Raw genomic sequence first — 2,448 nt, forward strand, 5'->3', positions numbered from 1 at the left:
GCCCAAGACCAGGGAACAATGGGTTCATTTTGGAGTGTCCTTCTCCTAGAAGAGCTGCTTACCATAGCTAAAGAGTCTCTTCTACCCTTACCAAGAGGAAAGTAGCCACTGAACAATTACAGTGTAGTAGTTAAGCCCTTGAGTGAATAAGAATTGATTGGTAATCTCAGTGTTGTCAGTGAGGACAGAGAAAAATGTGGAAAGGATAGGCCAGACTATTCGGTGTATGTGTAGGCAAAGACAAAAAGAGCCGTAACCAGAGAGAGGGGCTCAATGCCCCATTCTCTTAATATTTGCTCAAACTCCCACCCAACAAACTCTGGAGCATTACCACTTAACATTTTTGCAGACCCAGACAAAATAAAATATGCTAATAATTATGACCTTTGTGCGTTATGCAAAAAGATCTTCTTCTATTAAACGTGCTTTTTACTCCATTTTTTGTATGGGCCAAGCACGGTTGTTTTTGGGGTAGACCACAGTCCCGATCGGCTGCCCTGCCTGACATCGCTTAGACCCCCGTATGTTCATGTGTTGTACCATTCACCAGCGCCCTTCCTCTCAGCAGCGAGGAGTCCTGGCGCGGTTAGGTCGACAGTTCGTGGTGTGTGATATCTGTATCAAGAATTATTGAGAATATATCAATTGATAAATTAAGAAATAGGTGAATATTTGATAAGTTATAAAAGGTGTAACAACAGATACGGGTATAGTTCTTCCCAAAAAGTTCGCCAAGGATGATAATGAAAGCTTAAGTATTTCTTCCCAATAAGGGAAGAATTGTGTATAAAAGAATGGGAACTTTAGAAATGGAGAATCAGAAGGTAAACAAAAGAAGAAGAGTAGAATGAAAAGGGAAGAGAACCACCAGAAAAGATAAAATAGGAAAACGTTAATGATTCTTCCCAGTAAAGGAAGCATAAAATGAAGGAATTGAAAGAAAATTAACCACAGAAAAGATAAGATGGGAAAACATGAACAATTCTTCCCAGTAAAGGAAACATAGAATGAAGGAAATAGAAGAAACGAATCCGCGAAAGAGCGAACCTGGGAAGAGCGAATCCACGAAAGAGCGAATCCGCGAAAGAGCGAATCCGCGAAAGAGTGAATCCGGGAAAGAGCGAATCTGCGAAAGAGCGAATCTGGAAAAGAGCAAATCCGCGAAAGAGAGAATCTGCGAAAGAGGGAATATGGGAAAGAGCGAATTCGCGAAAGAGCAAATCTGGGAAAGAGCGAATCTGGGAAAGAGTGAATTCGCGAAAGAGCGAATCTGGGAAAGAGCGAATCCGCGAAAGAGCGAATTTGGGAAAGAGCGAATTCGCGAAAGAGTGTATCTGGGAAAGAGCGAATCTGGGAAAGAGCGAATCTGGGAAAGAGTGAATTCGCGAAAGAGCGAATCTGGGAAAGAGCGAATTCGTGAAAGAGCGAATCTGGGAAAGAGCGAATCCGCGAAAGAGCGAATCTGGGAAAGAGCGAATTCGCGAAAGAGCCAATCTGAGAAAGAGCGAATCTGGGAAAGAGTGAATTCGCGAAAGAGCGAATCTGGGAAAGAGCGAATTCGCGAAAGAGCGAATCTGGGAAAGAGCGAATCCGCGAAAGAGCGAATTTGGGAAAGAGCGAATTCGCGAAAGAGCGAATCTGGGAAAGAGCGAATCTGGGAAAGAGCGAATCTGGGAAAGAGCGAATCCGGGAAAGAGCGAATTTGGGAAAGAGCGAATTCGCGAAAGAGCGAATCTGGGAAAGAGCGAATCTGGGAAAGAGTGAATTCGCGAAAGAGCGAATCCAGGAAAGAGCGAATCTGGGAAAGAGCGAATCCGGGAAAGAGCGAATCCGCGAAAGAGCGAAAAAGCAAATCCGCGAAAGAGCGAATCCACGAAAGAGCGAATCCGGGAAAGAGCGAATCCACGAAAGAGCGAATCTGGGAAAGAGCGAATCCACGAAATAGCGAATCTGGGAAAGAGCGAATCCGCGAAAGAGCGAATCCACGAAAGAGCGAATCCGGGAAAGAGCGAATATGGGAAAGAGGGAATCCGCGAAAGAGTGAATCCGGGAAAGAGCGAATCCGAGAAAGAGAGAATCTGGGAAAGAGTGAATCCGCAAAAGAGCGAATCTGGGAAAGAGCGAATCCGCGAAAGAGCGAATCAGCGAAAGAGCGAATCCGCGAAAGAGCGAATCTGGGAAAGAGGGAATCCGCGAAAGAGCGAATCTGGGAAAGAGGGAATCCGTGAAAGAGCGAATCTGGGAAAGGGCGAATCTGGGAAAGAGCGAATCTGCGAAAGAGCGAATCCGCGAAAGAGCGAATCTAGGAAAGAGTGAATCCGCGAAAGAGTGAATCCGTGAAAGAGCGAATCGGCGTAAGAGCGAATCCGCGAAAGAGAAAATCTGGGAAAGAGCGAATCTGCGAAAGAGCGAAACTAGGAAAGAGCGAATCCGCGAAAGAGTGAATCC

At 45.5% G+C, this 2,448-nt stretch overlaps 1 protein-coding gene across 1 annotated transcript; it reads left to right on the top strand.

Moving 5' to 3' along the window:
* Positions 1-1,007: 1,007 nt before the first annotated feature.
* LOC137623550 (axoneme-associated protein mst101(2)-like) lies at positions 1,008-2,228 on the top strand. Its single transcript, XM_068354382.1, has one exon. The coding sequence runs from the start codon at positions 1,008-1,010 to the stop codon at positions 2,226-2,228; it is 1,221 nt and encodes a 406-aa protein (XP_068210483.1).
* Positions 2,229-2,448: the final 220 nt, after the last annotated feature.

Source organism: Palaemon carinicauda, chromosome 30, assembly GCF_036898095.1.
Source record: "Palaemon carinicauda isolate YSFRI2023 chromosome 30, ASM3689809v2, whole genome shotgun sequence".
In the NCBI taxonomy this organism is placed as follows: Eukaryota; Metazoa; Arthropoda; class Malacostraca; order Decapoda; family Palaemonidae; genus Palaemon; species Palaemon carinicauda.